The sequence below is a fragment of the Cibotium barometz genome, chromosome 37 (assembly GCF_041138505.1).
Source record: "Cibotium barometz isolate CiBa-2024 chromosome 37, ASM4113850v1, whole genome shotgun sequence".
In the NCBI taxonomy this organism is placed as follows: Eukaryota; Viridiplantae; Streptophyta; class Polypodiopsida; order Cyatheales; family Cibotiaceae; genus Cibotium; species Cibotium barometz.
Genome location: NC_141082.1, coordinates 9,738,055 through 9,762,467, shown reverse-complemented (window position 1 = coordinate 9,762,467; position 24,413 = coordinate 9,738,055). Strand labels below are relative to the sequence as shown.

The 24,413-nt window shown below is 44.8% G+C and overlaps 1 protein-coding gene across 1 annotated transcript in view; it reads left to right on the top strand.

The window, feature by feature from the left end:
* Positions 1-4,060: 4,060 nt before the first annotated feature.
* LOC147616920 (protein DJ-1 homolog A-like) overlaps positions 4,061-24,413 on the top strand; it is a 37,172-nt gene continuing 16,819 nt past the window's right edge. Inside the window, exons 1-6 of the mRNA XM_086776559.1 lie at positions 4,061-4,277; positions 5,509-5,709; positions 5,792-5,941; positions 6,160-6,339; positions 6,485-6,565; positions 23,238-23,438. Of these exons, the coding sequence (XP_086632685.1) occupies positions 4,095-4,277; positions 5,509-5,709; positions 5,792-5,941; positions 6,160-6,339; positions 6,485-6,565; positions 23,238-23,438 (996 nt within the window). The 5' untranslated portion in view covers positions 4,061-4,094. The remainder of the gene's footprint in view (positions 4,278-5,508; positions 5,710-5,791; positions 5,942-6,159; positions 6,340-6,484; positions 6,566-23,237; positions 23,439-24,413) is intronic.

Genomic DNA, 24,413 nt, shown 5'->3' with positions numbered 1-24,413 from the left:
ACTAACAATTCGGAGATAATAGCTCTTCAGGAGGTCAAAACAAATGGCAACGATCTTTTTAGCCATCTTAAGGAGGTCTCTGAGGATCATAGATGGTTCTCTTCGTCTCATTCTAGAGGCTCTGGAGGTGCTGTCCTGGGAGTGCCTGTTAAATGGGATGTCTCCCCTAACTCGGTTGTTGGGGGCTTCAACTGGATTTCAGCCAAGGTAGATAAACCAGTCAAGATGCAGATTTGCTCCGTCTATGCAGGGGGTGTTGCTGCTGACAGAGCCAACCTGTGGAGTGAGCTCAAGGAGATGGATGGCCCAGTAGTCATTGTAGGAGATTTCAACATGGTGGAGTCCTTAGCGGATAGATACAAAGGCCTGGGCCAGGTAATCAAAGGATTAGAGAAAGAGAGTTGGGTCCAAGTCAAAGAGCTCTTTTCTTTGTGGGATGTAGGAGAAGAAGCTGAGTTCACTTGGCAGAACTACTCCTCTGGCGATAACGCCAAGAAGGCTAGATTAGACAGATGTTACATTTCTTCGGAATTAGCCAATATCTATTCCAGGGTCAAGTCAAAACCTAAATACTCCTCTTGCTTGTCGGATCATTATCCTCTGGTAGTCACCTTGGATGACAAAGCCACCAAAGTTAGAAACTCTTGGTTTCACACTGACGCTTCCCTCTTTCAGCTTAAGGTGGTGCAAAAAGAACTCAAGAAGATCTGGGTGAATGCATTCAGTAAAGCGCACTCCCCTGCCGCGGCCTGGTCTCAAGCTCTGAGGGAGTCCCAAAAAGCTCTCACTGGTTTTAGGAAAGAGGTTACTATCATAAGAAGGAAAAGGAGAGAAGCTATCTTATGGAACTTGAAGCCAAGAACAATGCTGTAGCTAAGGACCAAGAAGAGATCACCAAGCTAAGGGCCCATATTAGATCTGAGGAGGAGCTGGCCTTCAAGCATGCTACGGTTTTCTTCAGAGAGTGGTGGGCTGGCATGATCGATTGCCCGTCTAAAGAAATGTTCAAGATCCTGAGAAAGAAACAAGTGAGGGATCTTGTACCTTTGCTGACCACCAATGATGGCACGGCCAGGACTGAGGAGGAGAACTGTGTGCTGGTCCACAATCACTTTCAAAAGCTCTTTAGTACACCTGAACAGTTTAGTGAGCTGAAGGCTAAGGCCCGCGATTCAGTCTGGGAGGCTAGATATAATGTCATCTCTGCAGAGCTGGCAAGTCAACTTGATGTACCTATTTCAATCTCAGAAATTAAGATGGCCATAGAGAGTTTGAAACCAAACAAAACTCCCGGATTGGATGGAATGCCGGGTGAGTTTTTCCTTGCCTTTAAAGATTGGATTGCCCCTTTCATATAGAGGGTTTGGGAAGAATCGGTGAAGTACTCTGCTTTGCCCACTATTATCAATACGGGAGTGATAAAACTTATCCACAAACGAGGGCCTAAGGATCTCCTAGAGAACTGGAGGCCTCTGACTATGCTGAATTCTGTATACAAAGTGCTCGCCAAAGTAATAGCCTGCAGGATCACTCCCAGCTTAATGAGACACATCTCAGCAGAGCAGAAAGGATTCATTCATGGAAGAAGACTCATTGAAGCTGTAATTACAATTTGGGAAGGAGTAGAGTATGCTTAGGAGAAAGGGATTGACTTTATTTTTGCCAAAGTTGATTTTGACAAAGCCTATGATGACAGGCTGGAGTGGAGTTTTGTATTACTCAGTTTGGAGAAGATGGGGTTTGGCCCGAGCTTGATCCAGTTTGTTAAAACCCTCTTCGACAATGCTTCAGCTAGAGTGGCGCTAAATAACTCAATGTCAGATGTTTTTCCCCTGGCCAGGTCGGTCAGACAGGGTTGTCCTCTTGCTCCTCTGTTGTTTGTGTTATCTGTGGATAGTTTGAATTGTATGGTGCAAAGATCCCAGAGTTTGGGGCTAATTAAAGGTATTCCCTTACCTAGCTCAAATGGTGTTCAGATTCTGTCTCAGTTTGCGGACGACACCAATGCTTTGCTCATCAATGATCAGAATTCTCTCCTGACCTTCTGGAAGGTGCTGGACACCTTTTGTTTAGCATCTGGCTCTAGGGTCAATCACACAAAAACGGGAGTGTTCTCTGTTGAAGGAAATCTCCCCATTTGGCTGGTTCAGCAGGGATGTCAGAGTATTCGGGCTTTAGCATCTGGCTCTAGGGTCAATCACACAAAAACGGGAGTGTTCTCTGTTGAAGGAAATCTCCCCATTTGGCTGGTTCAGCAGGGATGTCAGAGTATTCGGGCTAGTGAAATATTTCGGTTGCTAGGCATTCCGATGGGTTTCGGAGTTACCTTGAAGCAAAGGTGGGAATGGGTAGTTGATAAATTCAGGGGCAAGCTGAATAGATGGATGGGTATGCAGCTATCGTTAGCGGGCAGAGTGCTAGTAATCAATCATTTTTTAGCTGCTTACGTCCTTTTCTTCCTTACCTGTTGGAGACCCCCAGACACTCATCTAAAGGAAATTGAAAAATTATGTAGGAACTTCCTTTGGTCAGGAGACCCTTTCAGGAGAGGAGCTGCCAAAGTTAGATGGGAATTCTGCTGCCTTCCCAGGGACAAAGGGGGATTGGGGGTAGTAGATATTCTCGCTTGGGCTGACCGTCTTGCTGTTAAAACCATTATTAGAGCTATCTCTCACCCTGAGGAATGCTCTTCCCTTCTGCTATTCAGAAACTTTGACCAATTCTCCTTTGAAAACTTCTCAGGTTGGAAGGATCTGCCTTGGATTACTATTTTGCTAGGACATGAAATTATCAAACCTAAAGGGTCTGAGCTTCTTTGCTCTTTATGGAAAGCCTGGAACAAATATCGTGACAAGGTAGGGGTTGTGTGGGAAAGCAGACACAGCTACTCTATCAGAGCTTCGGACTCTCTGTGGTTTCCTCTTAGTCCAGTTCCTCCGATGCCCAGCATTTCAATGCATACTGCTCTACGTATTCACAAGAAGGGCATCAGAGTATGGGCAGATGTGTGGCAATCTCCCTCCCATAGGTGGATGACCAATGATGAACTGCTGTTAAAATTCTCGCTCCTTCCTTGGGAAGTGAAGCTGGTGCGGGATCGTATCAACATCTTTCCTGAAAATGAGGCATGGCAGATATCAGTCTCCGAGCCCGTTTCCCTCAAAGGTTTATGCTGGAGAGGAGGCACAGCTTTCGTTCACCCCCCTCGTGTGCAAGCAGTACCGTCTACCCCTGTACATGTGGCTCTCAACAAGAGATGGTCAGTCCTTTATGACAGACGCCAATGGAACTTCAAATTCCGCTCAATTTGGTCTAAAGAGATTCAGCCTAAGAAATCTGTGTTATTGTGGTTGATTATGCATAAAGCCATTTGGACAAGTGACAAGTGTAGGAAATGTGGGCTCTCAGATGGGGTATGTGCTAGATGTAAACTTAGCATTGAAGATATTGGGCATTTGTTCAGAAATTGTCAGAGATCTGTTGACATACTGTCACCGGTTTGGTTTGCTCTGGGCTGCCTGCCCTCTACTAAACAACTACTTCTAGGGGATACGGTTGGGGTACTCTCACGGTGTTGGGCCAGAGTCAGAGCTGAATTCCTTTGGTTGATTTGGAAAGATAGATGTGCGACTGCTTTTGAGGCTGCTTACCAGGTTCCAAATCTGAGAACTCTATTTGCTGATTTTCATGTGCAGATTTATGACTTCCACTTGGTACAGATGAGACTGTATTCCACGCAAGATGCAGTACTTCGAGAACCTCCATTTCATCCAAGCAATCGGGTCCAGGCACAGCAGCTTGCGCTCCAAATGAAGACGGAGGAGGCCATCCGTTTTGTATCTCTTCTGCAATCCAGAATTGAAGCTATACGATAAGGAATTTTGAGAGTTGTAATTGTTATGATTGTGGTGCTGTTTCCCAGCCAGACTTTGTAATTTTTGTCTTTCTTAATTAAATCTTGCGCTTGTTGGTTTTAAAAAAAAAACACATGTATGGATGTACACACATATACATATGTAACTTTATGTATACAAGCTACATATACATATGTAACTATACTATGGAATATCAAAGTTCAGCTTCACACATGAATTATGGCCGTGAAAGCTTTGGCAGCAGCCAGACTTCCATTCTCATCTCCTTATTCTTTTTGTTCGATCTCCCGCGCACCCTTCCTCCGCGCCTTCCATCGCCCCATCATCCTCGGAGCTTCTTCCTCTTCAGCTTCAATGGCGTCTTCTGCAGCAGCAGCATCTTCTCCGGTTAGCCAGAAGAAGGTTAGCAAAAGATTTACCTTTGCTTTGAATTAGTCTTTTCTGTGACATTTCTAACCACTTTATTATGTTTTAATATTTTGACTTATGCGTAAATTTGCGCTAGGATGCAGCTAATTTTAATGTATATTTGCAATTATATTTTCTGTGACGTTTCAATGCTTGAATTCAATGTATGACTCATATACTGCAGAAAAACAAACATCTAGTATACTATGTGAACATTAAATTGTAAAAACTGTTATCGTAATTTTTAACATTAATCACCCCAACCAATTTATATAGGAGCCTTGTGTTTCTTGCTCGCACTAAGCACAGTGAGGTGCACTATCATTATGTTGTCAGGGAGAGACTTGTTTGCAAGAGAGATCAACCATGTGTCTACACATGACAACATGAGAAATTTATTTACGAAGGCTTTTCCTTGTGAAAAGTTGTTTTCGCAAAACTTTGAGCTTATTGCCTTTTTGGCGATTGATCAGCCATATCCTTGTACATGTTCACATCATCACTTAGGGGGGATTTGTAGCTATCTATCATTATGGTATTGATGTAGTTTGAATACCTAAGAGCAGGCCACTTTTTCCCTCACTAGGTGGTTTTTCCCCCTAGCATGGGAACAACTCGTATTTGGGCGTATTTTATCCCTTGTGCTTGGCACCACTCATTATCTTCTTCACGCTTCTTTGTGTAACTGCAGGACTTTGTGTGTGCATGCATGCTGTAGCTTATCCTAAGGCAAACCTAACCTGTATATATTACACACACACATGTTTGTATGTATGCATGCTTTTGTGCGTGCGTGTGTAGGGTGGTAGGCTGTCAAACAAAGACAGGCCATCATCCATCTGCATCAGATTGATGATGGCCAGTTGGTTTTCTTTTTTCATTGTTTTTAACTTGTGTGTGTGTTCTTCAAGAAAAAGTGTGTAGGGAGGTAGGCAGGTGTGTTTAGGGAGGTAGGTTTAGCGGTGTTCATGAGGTCCAATGGACATTTTGTCTTAACTCCTCTCCCCTCTTTCTTTTCTCCTCTCGTTGAATGTTATGTTTGAATGTACTTATTGTTCAACCAATGGTGGTTAGATCCGTGCCCTCTTTACCATTCGATTTAGTTGACTTATGGAAGTACAAATCATTTTCAATGCATGCGCAGTGGCAATAGATTCTATTCTACCGTCCTTTCAGTAGGTGCGTTCTAATTACACAGTTATTTTTCCACCATTGGTTTTTGCAGGTACTTGTGCCGGTCGGTTTTGGCACTGAGGAAATTGAAGCAGTCGTGATTGTGGACATTTTGAGGAGAGCTGGAGCTGATGTTCTGGTAGCATCTGTAGAGCAAGACCTTCAAATTGAGGCTTCGAGGCGTGTGAAGCTGGTGGCAGACGACAAGATAGAGTCTTGTGATGGCAAAACATTCGATCTGATAGCATTGCCAGTACGCTTGCGAACCTCTTTTAGTGGACTTTGTGGCTTTGATGAGGGATGATTTTTAAAGAAACTTCGGTTGCCTTACTCAGGGAGGTATGCCGGGCTCATCACGGTTGCGAGACTGTGTCCAATTGAAAAAATTGACCATTGCTCAAGCCGACCAAGGAAGGCTCGTGGGTGCCATTTGTGCCGCTCCGGCGGTGGTGTTGCAAGAATGGGGCCTTTTGGAAGGACGCAAGGTGTGAATCATAAACCGACTATGTGGGCTTTTTCTTAAGCTGGTCCTTCCTTTACTTCTCACCCGCACACTATGGGTTTCCTGACATTTTCATTTTTCAAATAGGTGTTTTCCTCTCTGTTTTCTCTTTTTGCAAATTGTAGGGTGTAGAGCTATGTGTTTTGTGTTTGCATCATCTCACCTATCCTGTTCCGTCTTTGTGCCTCTTTATATTTGCAGGCAACTTGCCACCCCTTTTTTATCGACAAATTGAACTCCTCTTTAACAGTGGGCTCAAGGGTTCAGAAGGATGGCCATATAACCACCAGTCGGGGGCCGGGCACGGCTATGGACTTTGCCCTAGCATTAGTAGAACAACTATATGGGAAAGAGAAGTATGATGAAGTTTTTAATCCCTTGGTAATGTTCTTGCAGTCATGCAGTTTTTGACAACTATGGAGACTTTGTCCTTCTTTTTGACGAGTTTGTTTCTTCTAGGATCTTAGTAATGGCTTTGTGTAGATGTGCATGGGTTTATTGATACCAAGTAGGGGGCTTCTTACAGGTGCTTAGATCAAAAACTGGGAGCGAACTGTCAAAGGAGAATTTCAACCCCCAAGACTGGAAAGCAAGTGGAGCTCCTCGTGTACTGCTCTTTGAACTCCCATGCTTTTTAAAAGTTTCTTTTTGATATGCTTTATAAAGGCTAGAAGATGGCAGAGACTACCTGTAAAATCCTCTTTTAACCTCTGCTAAGACCTACAGTAAGCCTTTCCTGGTCAGGCCTCAGGGGGCCTTTGAAGGCCATCGTACATCTTCTGTGGGAGTTGACAATATCTGACAATGTCCATTACAAGTGTTGTAGGTAGGTACATCATCAGGCCTAACACGCACCTGGTGATACTTGAAGTCACTTTCTAATCCTTTGATTCATCACTCTTTCTAGCTTACCGAACATATAAGAGGAGATTTTTGTACATCTTTGAGCTTATATAGTTTCCTAGAGCTGCTCAAGGTCCTGTCAAGGTGTATTGCAGAGGTAACCTTGACTTCCACCTTGATTGTTTATCGATGTACATCCTTGTGATCAACTGAAGGCACCTCATTTCAGATCACAAGATTCACAACTACTCAATTTCTCATGAGATTCTTAGGTGACTGGCTTGATCTATTTATCCGTATGTTCGACTGATTATGGGTGGTACGATGATTTAAATGGTTCAGTCCAATACAAAGTAGAGAATATTCTCGGTGGAGACTAAGGTAAAGGCTTAAAAAATAACACCAGCATAGTTGAAAATACATAAGAAGCATCAATAAATATAGAGGAGATTTCTCTAAAAATCTCTCTCTCTCTCTCTCTCTCCTCCCATGGGTATTGCCATTGGCCAGCTGAGAGTATCATAACACTGTCTACGTGTTGAGTCTGGCAGAGCAGAGGGCATCCCCGGAGAGGGACAGATATGTAGGGTATGCACAACCAGGGAAGTAGAGACAGAGGAGTACTTTTTATGTAGATGCCCACCCTATTTTGAGATTCATGGGAGATCTGCTGTCTTTTTTGAGATGGATTCGGTCCTTTCTCACGGATTAAGCAGTATGCAGATCAACGACGCTTAGATGTGTATCCACTAGAGCTGCGTCCTCATATCAAGAAGCCCTTCTCAGATGCCACTAGGGGGTCGCAGCCACTGGGATGCTTCTCAGACCTCCATTTGTAGCCCGGGTAGGGGATTTAAGGAATTTAACTCCGCTATTAAACAAGGAATTAAGTGGAAATGACAAATTTATAAACCATTCATTCACTCATAGATCAAGAAAGAAACAACATAATGAGATATAGACACCACACTGGACTGGAATGGCCAGCCCCCTTAAGTAATGATTACTCAGGAGTTTCTAGTACAAGCACTGGGGTGTCCCAAAGGATCACCAAGTTTTCACATGAACTTGAAAATAGCAAACATAAAACAGTGGCCCGGGAAGAATGTAGGCATACGCTCACTTATGGTAGTGCTATGTGTGAACAGGGCTTAACCAAGGGCACTTTTTCCCATGTGGTTTTTCCCCTTGGATATCAAGTGTGAAAGGACACTCTTAACATATAATATTTTGTACTTCTATATTATATGGTGTGGCACACATGCAAGGGTTGACTTGCATTTTGTGGATACCACACTTTTGGCTCTCTCTCTCTCTCTCTCTCTCTCTCTCTCTCTCTCTCTCTCTCTCTTTTCTGTGTGTGAGCTTCTCCATCCTGCACCTAACCCTAATGTGCAGGTTTGTGTGTGTGAATGTGTGAGTCCAACACCAACAATTGGTATCAGAGCTGGGAGCTGGCCCTGGAATTCTCCCCGTGGAGATTCTGCAGCAAACCCGGCGAAATTCCGTGGTGGAAAACTAACCTTTGGGGCGTTTCCTGGTTTTCACCGCGCGTCCCGCCGCCGCCGCTCAGCCCCGCTGGCTTCCGGTGCTGCGCTCGCCGCCACCACCCAGCCGCGCCGGCGCTTCTACTGCGCAGCGAGCCACCAACGCCCAGCCACGCCGGCGCTCATAGTGCGTAGAGACCCGCCTCCGCCCAGCCCGGCCGGCTGCGATAGCGGGCAGCCCTCCGCCGACGCCGGGTCCGTGGCGCCGCCCCGCCTCCGCCTGTCGTGTCAGCTCTGTGTGCCGCCGTCGACCCTGCGCGCCAGCTCCTCATCGACCTGCAGCTCCGGCGGCTCCCTCGCTCCATCTTCACCCTCTGCACGCCTTCGCCTCGCTGCTGTCCGGTCAACATTTGCGCCTGTATGCTCCCCGCCTACCACCTGCTTCACACGTGGTGCCCTTGCCTAAAGGTATTCTCTGTACACATTTTTGTTCAAACACAAATACAATTTTTGCAGCCATTTCAGGGCAGGTTAGATTCAAACAAAATTCTGGGGAATTGCCAGAAGTTGCCCTCTACCAGAAAAATTGCAGGTGGTGCCATTCAATTTGTTTGGTTTGGAATTTGGGGGTTTTCAAAATTGAGGTCAAAATCAGCAAATTGAACCTCTTTCAGTTGCAGAAATTTGGGGCTTTTGTGAAAATTGGCCAATTAAATGCACATTGAAGCGATTGGAGTGCAAAAAAATTGGGGATTTTCAGATTGGAGCATGTAATTGGGCATTACAGTTGTGATTTGTCACGTATGTATACACATTGTGTGTAATTGGGGATTTTCAGATTGGAGCATGTAATTGGGCATTACAGCTGTGATTTGTCACGTATGTATACACATTGTGTGTAATTGGACAATTTGGTGCAGGTTTACACTTGCTTTGGTTTGCAGGCATACATTTGCACAAGACATTTGGTTGCCTGGCAGTGCACATAGGTGCTTGGTTTGCTTGCAGGTATATTTTGTTGACATGGCACATAATGCTACAGATGTATTTGGTGTGCTCACCCAGGAGGACAAGTTGGATGGATCTAACTACTCCCTTTGGAGTTTCATGATCCGTAATTTGCTGGTAGCCAAAGGGCTTTGGGGCATCGTGTGTGGTGATGACACACGCCCACTTACCATACAGCCAGCCACGCCTCAAAGGGGAGGTGCTCAAAGAGCTCCTGATGTAGAACCTGCTCCCACACAAGAGCACAAGAGATGGGACTCTAGAGATGCACAGGCCATGTCATTGATAGCCCTTTCAGTGAAAAGGACTATTATTCCGCACATTCGTTCTTGCAAGACATCGAAGCTTGCATGGGACACATTGGAAGCAATGTATCAGGTACGCAACGAGACAAGAGTTGCCTACTTGAAGAGGCAATTCGTTCTTGCAAGACATCAAAGCTTGCATGGGACACCTTGAAAGCAATGTATCAGGTACGCAACGAGGCAAGAGTTGCCTACTTGAAGAGGCAATTGGATCTTCTTTCTATGGATGAGGGTGACTCCATGGCAGATCATCTCACCAAAGTGAAAGATTTGCAGGAACAATTGCTCAACATTGATGAGGTTATCCCAGACAAACAGATGGTCACCAACACTCTTCATTCTTTACCACCTTCCTACTTGGGCTTTCACACCTCTCTCAACCTCTCAATGAGAGGAGGTGGTGATCCCGTCACTTTTGAAGAGCTGGTGGGTTTACTCTTGCAGGAAGAGCAAACAAGAGCAAACTTATCGAGCAACCGTGGTGGAGACGAGGCATTTACAGCCAAGGATAAGGGTAAAGCAAAGAGCTTTAAGCATGGGGGACAACAGTCTAGCAAGGCTGGTCATGGACAGCCCTCTTCTGGTGGTGAAAAGTCTGACAAAGGGGATGCAAACAAGCCCAAAAAGAAGGGCAAATGTCACTACTGCCATAAGCCTGGACACTACATCGGTGAATGTAGGAAGCGGATTGCAAAAGAGAAAAGGAAAGAAGCAGGCAATGCAGTAGCAGACTCTTCTGATGACAAAGCACAGCAATCAGCTAATGTAATCCAGGAAGAGTACACTTTTTTGGTCACATGCACTAGTGGCACACCAAGTGCTTCAGACACTGATATGTCTTGCATTGCATCTGACAGACAGAATGCATCATGGTATTTTGATAGTGGTGCTTCGAGCCACATCACTTCATGCAAAGATGTATTTCAGCACTTGGTCTATGCTTCAAATGGCCGCATTGTATCATGTGCAGATCATACCATATATCCAGTAAAGGGAATTGGCAATGTCATACTTATTGCAGCCAATGGTGCCAATATATGTATGAAAAATGTATTGTATGTTCCAGGGATAAAGAAAAATCTGCTCTCCGTCTCAGCCATAAACGACCAAGGTTTAAAGGTTGAATTTGAAGATGGGAAGTGTTTGGTAAAAGACCCATCAAAGGGTTATGAAATAGTCACTTCTGGGACACGATACAAAGGCTTGTATAAGCTGGACAGCTATGACAAGCGTACTTATGATGCAAATACAGTGGCTGCCCACACTCCTGCTATGCATGATGCAGAGCTATGGCATGCTTGTTTTGGGCATGTAAATTTTCAGAGTTTGATGCTTTTGCAGAAGCATCATATGGTTGATAATATGCCGCCTCTTGAGTCTCCACCAAGACATGTATGTGAGGGGTATATTTTGGGAAAGATGCAACGAAAACCATTCCCCAAAGATGGAGCTGCTAGAGCTGAAAGTAAATTACAGCTTATACATAGTGATGTATGTGGTCCAATGTGGACACCATCCATAGGGGGGCATCTTTACTTCGTCACATTCATTGATGACTACTCCAGGTTTGCTTGGGCTTACCCCTTGAAAGCGAAAGCAGATGTGTTTACATGCTTTCGACACTTTGTAGCAATGGCTGAAAATATGTGTGGATGTAAAGTCCAAACACTCCGCTCAGATAGAGGTGGAGAATATATGTCAAATGCATTCAAGGATTATATGCTTCAAAAGGGCATCAAACACCAATGTACTGTGCCTTATACACCGCAGCAGAATGGTGTAGCTGAAAGGAAAAATAGATCTCTCATGGAGATGGCAAGATGCATGGTGAAAGCACAAAAGTTGCCTCACAAATTTTGGATGGAAGCTATAATGTGTGCAACTCATGTGTTGAATAGGTGTCCAACAAAAGCTTTGAAAACCATAACACCATTTGAGGCTTGGTATAGCCGAAAGCCAACAGTGGATTATATGCGTACATTTGGGTGTTTGGCATATGCACATGTGCCAGAACAACTCCGAACAAAGCTAGATGACAAAGCAATGAAATGCATTTTTGTGGGCTACAGCAATGAGAGCAAAGGTTACCGTCTTTATAATCCAACTACACGAAGGATTTTTGTGAGTAGAGATGTGGTATTTGCTGAAAATTCAGAACAGCCCATGTACAGCTTGTATAAAAGCAATGATACAGCATGCAGGACATGTTTGATGGACTTTTATCCATTGCAATTAGGGGGGGTTAAGATCAGCCAGCCCCTACACAAGAAAATCCTCATGTAGAACATGTGGAACAGCCAGCCATTCAGCCCCCCTCTATGGAAGAAGTGGAAGATCTTGTCAGGGAAGAGCAAACAGCCATAGACACAGCCAAGTTAGTGCCAAGATGGTTGCTGAAAACTTTGCAAGAAAGCAAACTTGCAGCTCCATTCACAGGTAGAACAAGGGCTAGTTCCAGCCAAGCTTTGAATATACATCGTGGAGAGTCTGCATTAGCAATGGGTGGTCTCTTTGTTTCAGAAAGAACCGGGTCATTACACCATTCAGGACAGTTGGCTCTTTTACAAGGGTCGACTATGTGTTCTCGAGGAGAAAAGACCGGCACTCCTCCATGATGCCCATGACTCACTTGTTGGTGGTCATCGCGGGATCAAAGTACATTGGTGAAGTTAGGAAGATCGTTTTATTGGCCGAAGATGTGCAGGGATGTGTACAACTATGTTTCTCAGTGTCCCATATGTCAAAAAGTGAAAGTACCTCATACCAAACAGGCAGGGTTGCGTCAACCATTTCTCGTTCCTGAGGGTTCGTTTCACGACATTTCGATGGATTTTGTTGGACCCCTTCCCGCATCTACTAGATCTCGGAATACTTAGTGTATGACGATAGTTGACAGGTTCAGTAAATTTTGTATGCTTATACCATGCAAACAAACGGCCACAATAGAAGATATAGCTCGGCTCTTTCTCCGACATTGGTATCCAGTTTGTGGTTTGCCACGGACCATTACTTCAGATCGGGACCCAAAGTTTACATCTCACTTCTGGCGAACTCTATTTGACAACTTTGGTACCAAATTGCAATTGTCCAATGCATTCCATCCCCAGACCGATGGCCAAATTGAGATTTATAATCAATTGGCTTTCGATGTGCTTAAAGTGTACTGCCATGATCAGGAGTCGAAGTGGGAGCTTCATCTCCCATTGGTACAGGCGATTCCCAATGACACTCACTCATCCAATGTTGGCAGAACTCCGTACAAGGCAGCCTTTGGTTGAAGTTTTTCATCCCTTTTCACGAGGATAATCTCTCCTTCCTTGGAAGCCAACAAGACAACAAACTTTTTCAGCCATCATTGAGTCCGTCAAAGAGCGTCTTACCAAAGCTTAAAAGGCTTACACCACATAGGCAAACAAGTCACGGAGAGACGTCAATTTCAAAGAAGGTGAATGAATCATGAAGCTAAGACTCAAGCAAGTAGGCAAGCGCTGTCCAAAGTTGTCATTTAGGAGTTTTGGTTCTTTTCCCATCATAAAGAAGATAAGCGACATTGCCATACAACTCAGATTGCCAGACAGTTGGATGATGCACAACATCTTCCACATCTCTTGGTTAAAGCTTTATATTGGACCTTCATTGCAGAATGTTCCAAAAGAGCAGCAGCCAGAAATGGTTGATGAAGCAGAGGTGATAGAGCCTGAGCAGATCCTTCTACATCGCTGGAAGCATGGTTTGGGACGATGTCTTTGCCAATTTTATGGAAAGTTCAAAGATCGAGGGACCCATGAAGCCGTTTGGCTAGATGAAGAATTCTTCCTCGAGTATCCACAGTCATTGGTGGACTACCTCGAAGCTATGAACCTGCCACTAAGCTAAAGAGGAGGGAATGCCACTTGCACCCATGCACTGTGGTACATGGTGACAACCTGGCTCATCAACAAAGCAAGAATCATGTACAGAAGTAGTACCTTTTATGATTTATTTGTCGTACGCCGTGACCCCTTTGTGAGCCCAGTCTAGGACATGTCAGGCACGAGCTACATAGGTCAGTCTCCTAGCCTTAGAGTGTCAGGTCAGTCCTCTTAACCCATTGTGGAGAATTCAGCAAGTGTTCATCATTCAGAAGCATGTGGAGGTCAGCCGTAGCAGTAGTTGCATGTTAGGCATATAAGTTGCATCACATGTACACAGTTGCATAGAAACGCGTTTCGTACAGGTTCGAAACGTACGAAACGTTTCGTCCTGTACGAAACGCGTTTTTTTCATCATGCATATTTTAAAAACCTAAAAAAACGAATCGTTTCGTGAATCGTACGGCGCACTTCGTTCATGTTTCCCAGTGGCGGCCGCCTGTGACTTTGCCGATTTGTGTGCCAGCCTTCCATCACTCGTGTCAGCCCGCCTGCTCCTTGGTGTCCTTGGGCCTTGTGGAGGTCTTCCAAAGGGGTAATGTCATGTTTTGCTTTATGTTGGTTTTCTCTGCACAACTCACAAAGCAGCACACTTTTTTCTCTTCCATCAATATTTATGGCATATCTTCCACGGTCCACCCTTGCTCTATTGAGGCCTGACTTCTAAGGCTATCTACCTTCAGTTAAAATCATGAATCATATAATGAGATTAGTTTATGTTCTGTGTCGCACTTGCAGGGCCAACAATCTGCATTTATCCCCGCCTTGTAGGATGCCTCGAACAGGTGATTCTCTTTGGAACAATGTCACCTTCGAGTCTAGATATGGTGGCTCGGGCTCCAGAAAGTGGAAATGCAACTTTTGTGCTGATAAGCACCATGGCAGTGTCACCAGGCTGAAGGCACATTTGTCACAAACAAAGGGTTTTGGCATTGGGCCATGTAAGCATGTGCCACAAGAAATCTATGATATCCTCAAGGCTTGGAAGGCCATGCAGCTGGGTATCCCCCTATGAGGAGATCATGGCTCCGGCTCGCACTACACGATCTTCTTGAGAGGCTAGTACTAGTGGTGCACCTGCACCTCTAGAGGATGAGGCATTTGAGGACTCCGCTACCAGCTGTGACCTTGGAGTGAGGCTGCAGAGGCAGAAGATGCAGATGAGGATGAGCATGAGGATGCAGATAGTAGCTAGCAGCTCTGCCAGTATCATTTTATTTGGACATGTTATTTAGGTTGAACTTTGGACATGTTATTTATTTTGATCTTGGATTTTGAGTCATGACTCATGAGTCATCACCCACGTGGTGATCCTTTTGATTTCTGTTTAGTCATCAGTGATCACCCACGTGATTTGTGATATCATCATATCTTACATGTATTTTGTTTTTATTGAAATGAATTCAATGTGGTCTCTTATAAGTTATGTCAACAGTTTTTTCTTTTGTATATTTCAAGTTAAAAATATACATGTTTTTTCTATTTTGTATGAAACCTTTTTGTGCCCGTTTCTTACCTTTTATGAAACGTTTCAAAACGTATGAAACCCGTGCCGTTTCAGAAACGCCTGGCAACACTGCACACGTAGAAGGGGCCAGCCCCAAGGCAGCCCCAAGTGGTGGCTAGCCTTGCAAGGGGTAGCCAAGCCCCTTGTCATGCCACATAAGACCTATCGGCAGCCCCTTATGGGCTTGGTGTCGGCCAGGCCAGACAGCTTGTCAGCTAGGCCCGACCGTGTCGGCCAGCAGCCCGACCAGCCCTAGCAGCCCGACGAAGTCTTGCACCAGCCGACTGTGCAAATAAGGCATTTAATGCCATCTTCAGCCAGTCGTGAGCATCTCTTGCAGGCCGACAGCCCCAGCCTCTTCAGGCAGCTGACCAGCCCCCATAGACCATATAAAAAGGCAAGAGCAGCCGACAGCCCCAGCCTCTTCAGGCAGCTGACCAGCCCCCATAGACCATATAAAAAGGCAAGAGCAGTTCAGTCCCAAAAACATGAGTCATAAAATCAGAGATCAACATCAGCACTCAAGCATGTATGCTTAGGCTTGTGTTTGTGCATACTTTCAGCCTACTTGTGCTCTCAGCCCAAGGCAAAGAAGCTCAACCTTGTTACATGCGGAAGGCCTGACAGTCTTCTTTCAGCCCTAAACAGCATCTAGAACATGCTGATGCAAAAATGCAAATAGAAGGGGGAGTAGAGAGAGAGAGAGAGAGAGAGAGCTGGAAATTCAGTATATCATATGGTACAAAAAGGTACATAAATCCTTGCAGCCATGGGCTGCCTTGAAAAGGTAGTAAAATACCTAAACAATCTCCTAGTTCTATGACCGAGCCAACAAGGGGCTGAATGATCAAAAACGATGAGCAAAAGAGCCTTTTATAGGCCTTGGACCAACTAGAGTAACTGGCAGATTGCTGTTCAGCCAGCCGCCTGGACATCTTTTTCATCATGGAAGTACCCGAGCTGGTTTACTGCAGCTGACAGCCTCTTCATGTATTCCACTCAGTCGACAGGTCTGCTTGTCCACTCCAGTCCATCCCTTCCCATAACCTGCACATCAATTATCCAAAATCCTGGTTCTATGTGGTTCTTTAATCCTTCTTTATCTGGCTGCACTCTAGGATTAGTCTTGAGACTAGCATGTACATGTGCATGCACATGACATCCCCCTTTGCTAAACTTAATGACAGGATTTCAATTTGCTTCTTGGATGATTGTCATCATCCCATTCTATTTCTGGAGTCCCTCTGTCATCCTTCCTGCCCTGGCAACCTTTTCACTGAATACCCGGCCCGCCGGTCTCCAAATCCACTCTAACTCTGAAGAAGATCTATGCATTTGTTCCATCCAGCTCCCATTCCGTTCTTACCCTGTCTTTGAACATCGTCTTGGTCTTCATTCTTGAGAAATGAGTCTGGCACTCTCACTCCACCCCTTGGAGGATCATCCTCCCTTGGAACCATTGCCCGAAAGCCTTTCCTGACTCACATGACTGCCATCCCCTTTGGGCTTTGTGGAACACCACCAACCAACCTCCTGGGAGTTCTTCCCGGTCTTGTGTTCCTTGCCTTGGGCCTCATACTTGTGCACTTTCCTGTACCTTGGACTTGTACACCTTCATATGGGACTGAATCAGTGATTAGCCTTGCTGAGCCTGATGCTTTGATACCAATGTTACATGCGGAAGGCGTGAGAGTCTTCTTTCAGCCGTAAACACCATCTACAACATGCTGATGCAAAAACGCAAACAGAAGGGAGAGTAGAGAGAGAGAGAGAGCTGGAAATTCAGTATATCATATGGTACAAAAAGGTACATAAATCCTTGTAGCCATGGGTTGCCTTGAAAAGGTAGTAAAATACCTAAACAAACTCCTAGTTCTATGACCCAGCCAACAAGGGGCTGAATGATAAAAAACGATGAGCAAAAGAGCCTTTTATGGGCCTTGGACCAACTAGAGTAACTGGCCGACTGCGTCGGCTAGCCGCTTGGACATCTTTTTCATCATGGAAGTACTCAACCTATTTTACTGCAGCCGACAGCCTCTTCATGTATTCCACTTAGTCGACAGGTCTGCTTGTCCACTCCAGTCCATCCCTTGCCATAACCTGCACATCAATGCTCCAAAATCCTGGTTCTATGTGGTTCTTTAATCCTTCTTTATCTGGCTGCACGCTAGGATTAGTCCTGAGATTAGCATGTACATGTGCATGCACGTGACAAACTTCTTTAGGAGTTTCCAGCACACCTTCCCTTAGTCTCGGGCCGGTGTATTACTCTCGAAGATACCTTCATAGACGCCTAAAGCTTATGCACAGTTCTGCCCAGTGTTTGTTCGCTTTGTCGTTGCGTTTGGCGGTCAGTCAGTCAGTTTGTACGCTCAGTCTTGTGGACATAGTTCAGCTTGTTTACAGTTCTCTAGAAGAAGAAATAAAGCAAATACTCCTGCTTGCAGGGGGGGCCCTTCAATGGGCAATTCGGGACCCCATCTGGTGTTGTCTCTACTACATCTCTTTTAGATTCATGTATGTTGTTTTAAAGGATTGCTAAAGATTCACTAAACTTAGGTTTAAAGAAAGGCTTCGTTGTTTCACACGGTCCTAGCTCCGCGCATGCTACAACCTCGAACAGACAAAATTCCGACTTCTTCTCATTGACATAGAGCTCGTTGCTTTCCAACAACTTCAAAACTTTCTCCACATCAATGTCATGTTGCTCAACCGTAGCTAAAAATACCAATATGTCGTCCCAAAAATATGAACACACTTTCCAATCCAGTCCTTGAATATCTGCATCATCATGCGGTTGAATGTGGTTGGGAGCCTAGGACACTTGTCAAGCCAAAAGGCATGACCACAAATTCATAGTGAGCCCATTCCGTTCGAAAGGGTATCTTGGGGATGTCCCTCTCAAACAATCTTAACTTTGTGGTACCCACTCTTCAAATCCAGTTTCGAGAACACCTTGGCTCCATTCAGCCTCTCGAGAATGTAATCTATTTGAGGCATCGGGAACTTGCTCTTGATATTCAGCTTATTGAGTGCACGATAATCGAAACACAATCGAGAAGAACCATCTTTTTTCTTGATGAACAGGATCGGGGCTGCAAATGGTGACACACTAGGGCGTATAAAGCCAGATTGCAGCAGTTCTTGGAGTTGGCGGTCCAACTTTGATTCCATTGCCTTGGATTGGCGGTATGGAAATTTGCTTGGGGGATCCAAGCTTGGGAGGAGGTCTATCTTGTGGTCCTCCGTCTAGACGGGGGAAGCTGGGGAGGGAGATTGTTCCAAAGAAAAATGTGTTGGAACTTGTCATGGAGAACCTGGTACTTCCCGGAAGCACTGGCCACCGTTTGGGCAGTCTGGATATAAATCATGGCACAATGTGCACCTTTCCGTATTTCTTGCTTAGCCTATAAGTGGCTTATGAGAGGAAAGCTCGGGATCCCTGGCTCACACTTAATGGTCACTAGGGCTTTGGACACATTCCAGGTAATGTGAAAAGTGTGCCTATCCCAATCAATGTCTGCTGGCTGGAACTTGTGAAACCATTGAATTCCTAGAATTATGTCTAGAGGGGCAACCATAAAGTCTCGCAGAAACTCTATGCCTTGAATCACTAGCTTGGCACCTTGAGCTTCAAAGTTGATGCTCATCGTCATGTATGTGCTAAAACCCTCAACAATGTTGATGTTCATTGTTATAAAACACCAAAGTCAGCAAGAAATGGGCTCGCCGAGCGGCCTGTTCCAAAAACCACATCCTCCATGTTGCTGCTGCCAAACAAGACAATGCTCTGGCCACCTATGTAGCCAAAGGTCTTGAGCAGTTCGTTGCACTTATACTCCTGGTCGTGGGCGCTAGTCTGCTTATCTTCGAGCTTCTGGCTAACGATTGCACCAACCGAAGAACTAGGGTCCAAAGAACTAGGGACGGCCGCTGTGGTATGTCTGGGGACAGGGCTCACCATGGAAGTTGTGGAGGCTGGGGTGGTAGTCTTCTTTGGACAATCCTTAGAACTGTGTCCTTTTGTGTGACAAAAGAAACACCTACCTTCCTTCTTGTACTGAGCTTCCTCTTCGGCACTTGGTTTTCCACCGATCTTGCTTGCTTGAGCTTTCTGGTCTGGAGTAAGTTTGGGTGCATTAGTTGAGATCTTGGAGCCAGAGGCTCCCGTGCTCTGTCCTAGGGAAGGCCTTATCTTGTTCAGGCCTTTTTCCCCTTGAGGCAGGTGTCTTGGGAGTGGAAGGTTGGGAAGTCTTGCGCTTTCCGCCATTGTACTCATTTCAGTACTCTGCACAAGCGAGAGTGCATCCTCGAAGGTGGCTAGTTGAAACATACGCACTTCCCACTGGATTTGCGTGTTAAGGCCATAAAGGAATTGCCCTTTCTTGTCCTTATCAGATATGCCCAATTGCAAACATAAGTTCGAAATTTTATCGGCAAATTGTAGGACTGGTTGCACATTTTGACGTGCCCCCTGAACTCGTCTTCGAGTTGCTCAAGGTAATGGGGTGGTAGAAACCGCCGCTTAAGATTGAGGACAAACTCATCCGAGACATAAGCTGCCATACCTAATTTGGTGTGGGCATAAGCTTACTGGGTCCACCTAGAATGGCCTCGCCTTCTAAATACCAACTAGCCAAGATCACTCTCTCAGGATCATTTTTTCTAACAGCAGTGAACTAAGCTTCAAATTGATGCAACTAGGAATAAACGTTGTGGGGACGAGTTTACCATTATACTTACTGAAGTTCATCCTCTCGGGAGGATGACTCCAGGAAGTAGTTGGTGTCGCTCTATTGTGTCTAAAGCCACAAGAAATCTTTCATGCTCCACGTGTCGCCTGGCTGGTGTCGCTCTTGCATCTAAATCTGCAAGAAATCTTTTATGCCCTACGTGTCGCGTGACGTCTTCTTGTGAAGCATCATGGGATGTTGCCGCATGGGAACCACTACATCATTAAGCTCTCAGATTAGTCCAAAGGCCTAGCAACATGCATGATCAGTTTCAGCAGGTCACTCGATGTTGTGTTAAGGGTAAGGGAAAGCAGGTATGGGGACAACAGTGAACATATGCTCAGTTCTTCTTCAGCAAGACTTGGAAGTGGAGATCAAGAGTCAAGGTGTTCAGACGAAAAGATCAGTCAAGTCAAAGTCAGTCGTCGTAGTCTACGGAGGAAGGATGATAGAGTATCCACCCTGACATCAAGTTTAGCAGAAGGGAATGTCACGTGCGTGCCCGTGCCATGGCTAATCTTCGGTTGAACATTCTTAATCCCTCATTAGTCAGTAGTTAGTCATCATTAGAATCATCCTCATCAGTAGCCACATCATCATCAGTAACATAAGCATCATCATCATCATCAACCCTAGCAGTGTAGAGGGCATGGATGCTCAGTCGGTAGCCTGCAATGTAGTCGACAGCCTTTTGGAGCATCTAATCAGCTCACAGGTCGGGTCGCAGTATGGGCAGCATTAATGATAAGCGCAGCATTTTAGCAATTATTCCATGAATTCTTTGTCTAGAAGCATGCCGACAGCAGCCTAAGCTGGCGGACCAGCCCCTCTCAGCATATATAAGCAGTCCTCATAATTCATCAAAGGATCAAGTCATTTCAGTCATTCATTCATCATCAGTTCCCATGTAGAAAGGGGCCAGGGTCACCCCTACGGGACCGACCAAGGCCAAAGCAACCTTTTTGTACCATATGAAATAAAGAAAACCCTAACAACAATCTCTCTTCTTCTCTCTCCTCTGTCTTAATTACCTCAGTAATTAGCATCACTGTTCTTAATCAAGCTTAGGGCTGTGGATCAGTACAGCAAGGCTTCCGCACATGCAACAACTTATCCACTAGAATCTGCTCCTTTCTTGGGGACTCTGTCATTGATACCACTTCCTCTCTTGAAAGCTTTCCAGCATCCTTGGACGCGTCCTCCTGTTGAGCTTCATCTATGGATGGACTTACCATTGTATGTGCTACCTTCTTGTTTGGATCTCTTGTTGGCAACTTTCCAATTGGCTCTCCCACAGCTGGATACTCTCCTCACTCCCCTCTATCCTATATGGTGCCCTTATGCTCTTGTAGAGAAGTTGGTGGACCATGCTTTCTCCCATCTGTAGCTGTCGAAGATGTACTTCAAGAAAACAAACACACATTTGTTGTCAAGGATTGGGTGAAGGTTTCATCCTTGTGTGATGGAGGAAGGGTGGGTGCACCCAATTGGCTTGGGCAAGCAAGCCACATATACCCAGATGTATAAAGTGCTGCCCTATTTGCCCCCTCCCTCCAAGAACTAGCTGGCCTGTAGCACCCCCTTTGAGGCGCCTTCTGAAGTTCTGTTGCCCCTTTTCCATCATCTGCTACTTCTTTCACCTCTACTCCTCCTTCCTTCATTCTCTTCTTCTCTCCTCTTCTTCTTCCTTTCTCTTCTTCTCTCCTCTTCTTCTCCCTTGCTCTTCTTCTCCTTTTCTCTTCTTCTCCTCTCTTATTTCCCCTTTTTCTTCCTTCAATGTCTTAAATCTTTCCCAATTTCTACCTTCTCTTCTTCAATTTCTTAAGAGTCCTTGATTGAACCACTTGTGGCATCTAATCAAGTAAAATTGCCATAATACCTCACCAAAATAACAATGGTTCCCCGAGATGTGTGAGAAGAGACAAATTTTTCATCATTACACTATGCTTTTAGATGGCTACTATAAGTTCTTTAAGTATTTATACTCTATGAGATTATTGATTTTTCGAAACCTCGCGGTTTCTTAGCCGAGGGACGAAACCTTTCGAAACAAAACCCCAAAAACCTCGAAATGAAAAAAACCTCGAAACATTTCTTGTGACTATGCCTGCAGCCCGAATGAATAGGCTGCGTTTTTGCTGAATTTGGTTGCCTACTGTATGCTGTCCTGCAGCCTGCGTTGGCTGCGTTTAAAAAAAAAAATCTGGCTGCCCTTATGCTGTCCTAGATCTAGCCTTTGAGTGCCCACCGTTGGACCCCCTAGATGCGCCCTCTTCCACTCCTGTCTGGCTGCGTTTGAAGCACCAACATGTGAAATTAAAAAACAATCTTCCTTGTCCTTATTGCCTGTTTGTGCTTGTGGGCGGTGCCCAGGACCAACCGTTTGAAGTTTACACGACATAAATTCATCAACAACGTCACTGTTGCAGCCGGCTTGAAATCGTGCCCGAGAATGTCCATGGGTGCAAGTTTCCCATTTTCAGCATTCCCGCGTTGTGAGAGGGCAAGCTAGGTGCTAGTACAAGCACAACAATGTCGTGTGTGAATCCGGAACACCAAGGACGTGTTTGCTTGTCTCAAGTGAGGGATAGGGAATTGTTGAAAGTCTTCTTCGACGGAATTCTTCTCTGATAACCATTGTTTGGTATTTGTATTCATTTCTTTGTTTATGGCAAATTTGGCTATCATAGCCCGTGGAACATTGTACAAATAAAATACTCCAATAATATACTTGGTATTGTACTATCATTGTGTCAACACTAGGATCATGCGAAGAGCCATTTGAGGTTAGCTATCCATAGAGAGATAGGACACCGTAGTATAGAGATGTAGAAGCATTAAGAGACCTTACATGCAATATTTCTTGGCGTCTCATACCATGAGGACATATCCGAGCTAAACCCCCTAAGTTTTGGTTAGCTTTTTAACCCTAACCCTAACCCTAATGCTCAGCCTAGCTGGCTTTGGGTTAGTACATCTCCTTAATCCTAGGTCCTCGACCCATGGTTAATACTGACTTAGCCCAGTTAGGGATGTAACACGTGGAGAGCTTTGGAGAATCTAGTGAGACTATTATGCTATGCATGGTGTGTAGAAACACCTTTTGTGACATTTAAGTTGCTACACCACATAGAAGCTTATATCCTCATGCAGTACAAATGTTGTCAGCGCAACCAGAAATGCGATGATGCGAAAGGAGCTTAATAGGAGTGGAAGAAGAAAGGGTTCTAACCCCAAGATGCTGCTCTTGATCACATATACTGTAGAGTTGTCTTAAGAACAGGGAAAAGGGTGTGATTGATGTGATAGACAGTGAGTTAACATGATAGATTTTATTATTGTCCTGCTAATCTGTGTGGTTTTTTAAAAGCGTGCCATGCTAATGATCTCTACTTTGGCTAACCCTTAAGTTTTGTTGTCCATGGACTCCTTTTCACATGCATGACATTTTTTGGGGGTTTTGATCATGATTTGTATTTCAGGTTCTGGTTCCCATTGCTAATGGCTCAGAGGAAATGGAAGCTGTTATAACTATTGATATCCTTCGGAGAGCTGGTATGAGTGTAGTGGTAGCTTCGGTGGAGAATGATTTGCAGATTGTGGCCTCAAGGAAAGTAAAGATTGTTGCGGATAAGCTTATTCAGGATGTACAAAGCTCGTTGTTTGATCTCATCGTTTTGCCAGTGAGATTCTTCGCTTATACCTCAAGCCTGGGTCGTGCCGTGTGGTAGTTTTTTGGTTGACAACACACCTCTGATTGTCACTTTTTTGCTTCTTAAGTCAGTTCTCTGTTCTTTGACTAAGACAAACATTGTTATTCTCATTCTAAAAAATGGGTGTGGTGTCCTCACTATCTCAAAAGAGCTTGTAGTTGAGCATGAGCGAGTCTCTTTATTGACCAGAGTTACCTCTGTTATGAGGAGTGTATATTTGGAAAACGGGGAAACAAAAATAGAAATGGTATCTTTGAGAGGGGTGAAACAGGGAAATTCCACATAAGAGAGGGAGGTACCAGTTGGGGAGAAGAATGGAGGAGAAGAAGAGAGGGGAAAGGAAGGGATTTGAGAAAAATGGAAGAATTAGAAAATAGACATACCAGCTGGGGAGGAGAAGAAGAGAGAGGATTTAAGAGAAATGGAAGAATTAGAGAATGGAAATATGAAATATCAGTTGGGGAGGAGGAGAAGAGAGAGGGGAAAAGAATTAGAAAATAGACATACCAGCTGGGGAGGAGAAGAAGAGAGAGGATTTAAGAGAAATGGAAGAATTAGAGAATGGAAATATGAAATATCAGTTGGGGAGGAGGAGAAGAGAGAGGGGAAAAGAAATGATTTAAGAAAAAATGGAAGAATAAGAAAATCGACGCTGGAAGTCCATTCTCCCTTGGACAAAGCAGTGGGGGCCAAGAGGAGAGTGGACTCTCAGCATCCGTTCTCTAACATCATAGTCACGGGGAGACAAACTTTCTGGCTGTGGCACAGACAGGGGAACATTTGCTGCTGACAGATCAGCTTTTAGGACTTGACATTTACATGAGAAGTTGACTGTTACATAGCTTGTAATGACCCAAAGCGATTACATAATTAGGAAACCTAGAGGGCTTGCCAATGTGTGCACATGTGGCCAAGGTTTGGGTGTTAAGTCCAATCCCAGTGGAT